General features: G+C 40.4%; 1 protein-coding gene across 1 annotated transcript; it reads left to right on the plus strand.

Annotated features, from left to right (window-relative positions):
• Positions 1-202: 202 nt before the first annotated feature.
• On the plus strand, positions 203-1,445 carry LOC309483953 (extracellular superoxide dismutase [Cu-Zn]-like). The gene is made up of 2 exons (XM_082150052.1): positions 203-381; positions 748-1,445. Exon 2 carries the CDS (start codon positions 763-765, stop codon positions 1,414-1,416), a length of 654 nt encoding a protein of 217 aa, XP_082006178.1. The 5' UTR covers positions 203-381; positions 748-762; the 3' UTR covers positions 1,417-1,445.
• Positions 1,446-1,752: the final 307 nt, after the last annotated feature.

Consider the following 1,752-nt stretch of genomic DNA (forward strand, 5'->3'; position numbering starts at 1 on the left):
AAGAATTAATGAGTCACAAATGAGCCACCAAATGAAGTGAAGATGAATCCATAGCAGTACTTCTTTTAATAAACACAAAACAATGGAGATAATCTACAATGGAGAACACATTGTGCAATGCAATACAAAGAACTGAACAAACTGAGTGCTATATATAAACAGGCAAACAAAGGGAGCTAAATGAAACACAGGTGAACTTAATTAGTGACTAACAGACTATCATGGTTAACTTGTAGCTCAACATGAGTTCCTAAAAGAGCAGCCAAAAGTGTGATTCTCTCAACCCCAGGTCAGGACTGCACACGGATTAAGCGTTGTAGTGTTTTTGTGACTGCACTATTCAGGCTCCACACGGATTGAGGACAACTTTTCAGCTATACAGTAATACACCTTTGCTGTTTTAGGCTTGTGTTTAGTTTTTTTCTCCATTCCATTTTCTCCATCAACTGACTTGATTTAGTACAACTAAAAAAAAGTTAGTTTAAGCAAAAGTATAGATCTTGTCTTTTATTTGACCTGTCCTTGTGAAAAAAGTACACTTTAGCATGCTTTAAAAAGAAGTACATATTATTGAAAATAAAGCTATAAAAAATATACTTAAGTGCAAGAATGTAATGTTTTCAAACTAATCTGGTTGTGCTATTTTACCTAATGCAACTTCCATTCTCAAAGCTTTGACCTTTTATCAAAAATATTACATCCTTAAACCAAACGGCATGATTTGACTGAATCCACTCTTCATTGTAGGCTTTAAAGATCAACATGGAGAAAATCATCCTAATATTCCCTCTGATATTGCTGGCGCTGCATATACAAGGAGGAGAGTTCTCCAAATATCCAGCTTGTTTGCCTGAAGCTCCACAGCCGGAAGTCGTGGAGTTCGACAACACAATCTATGCCACTTGTGAAGTAACTCCCAGCCCCAATTTGCCACGTAACCAGCCAAAGATCTTTGGGCAAATCCTCTTCAAGCAGCTCTTCCCCAATGGAGATTTAGAAGTGAAAATCAACCTCCGTGGTTTGCCTGCCACCGATCGTCAAGAGCGTGCCATGCACATCCATCAGTATGGAGACCTCAGTCAAGGCTGCATCACTGTTGGTCCTCATTATAATCCAAACGGCGTTGACCACCCTCATCATCCTGGAGACCTGGGCAACTTTGCTTCCGAGCGAGGAGTTATAAGGCAGTTCCTGACGCTTCCAGACGCCAAGCTCTTTGGGCCTTATTCCATTCTGGGACGTGCGGTGGTGGTTCATGAGAAGGAGGATGATCTGGGAATGGGTTCAGATGAGGAGAGTAAACTCAGTGGGAATGCTGGAGAGATAATTGCTCTCGGTGTGATTGGTATTACTACTCCAAGTCTGTGGGAGAAGACCGGACCGTTCCCCAAGAAACCATGTGGAGGAAGGCACTGAGAGTCAAAGATGAGGGAGTCGGATATGGTGGGAGGGCAGACTCAAATAGGATAATCATGATTTTCCTTGTGTATTCTTTGTATGTGTCCTACATTAAAGTATATTTCATAACCTGAACATTCCCATGTTTTTTTTTCTTGCTCTTTTCAGAGGCTTTTTGGCCATAGCTTCCAATAGTAAATGCACTCTTAAAAATAAATGTAGGGTGAATGCAGGCGAAGTGGGCCGTTTAGTTTGATTTACTGTGCTCAATGGGTTAACCCTTTAAGAGCATGACAATGGCCTTTAATTAAAGATACACTATTTCTTTAAATGATAAAATGGTTTTGGTTGATG

Source organism: Leuciscus leuciscus, assembly GCF_965113295.1.
Source record: "Leuciscus leuciscus genome assembly, chromosome: 20".
Classification (NCBI taxonomy): Eukaryota; Metazoa; Chordata; class Actinopteri; order Cypriniformes; family Leuciscidae; genus Leuciscus; species Leuciscus leuciscus.

What these genes read in the sequence shown, in the direction of transcription:
- LOC309483953 (XM_082150052.1), top strand. Translation starts at nt 763, where the DNA reads ATGGAGAAAATCATCCTAATATTCCCTCTGATATTGCTGGCGCTGCAT.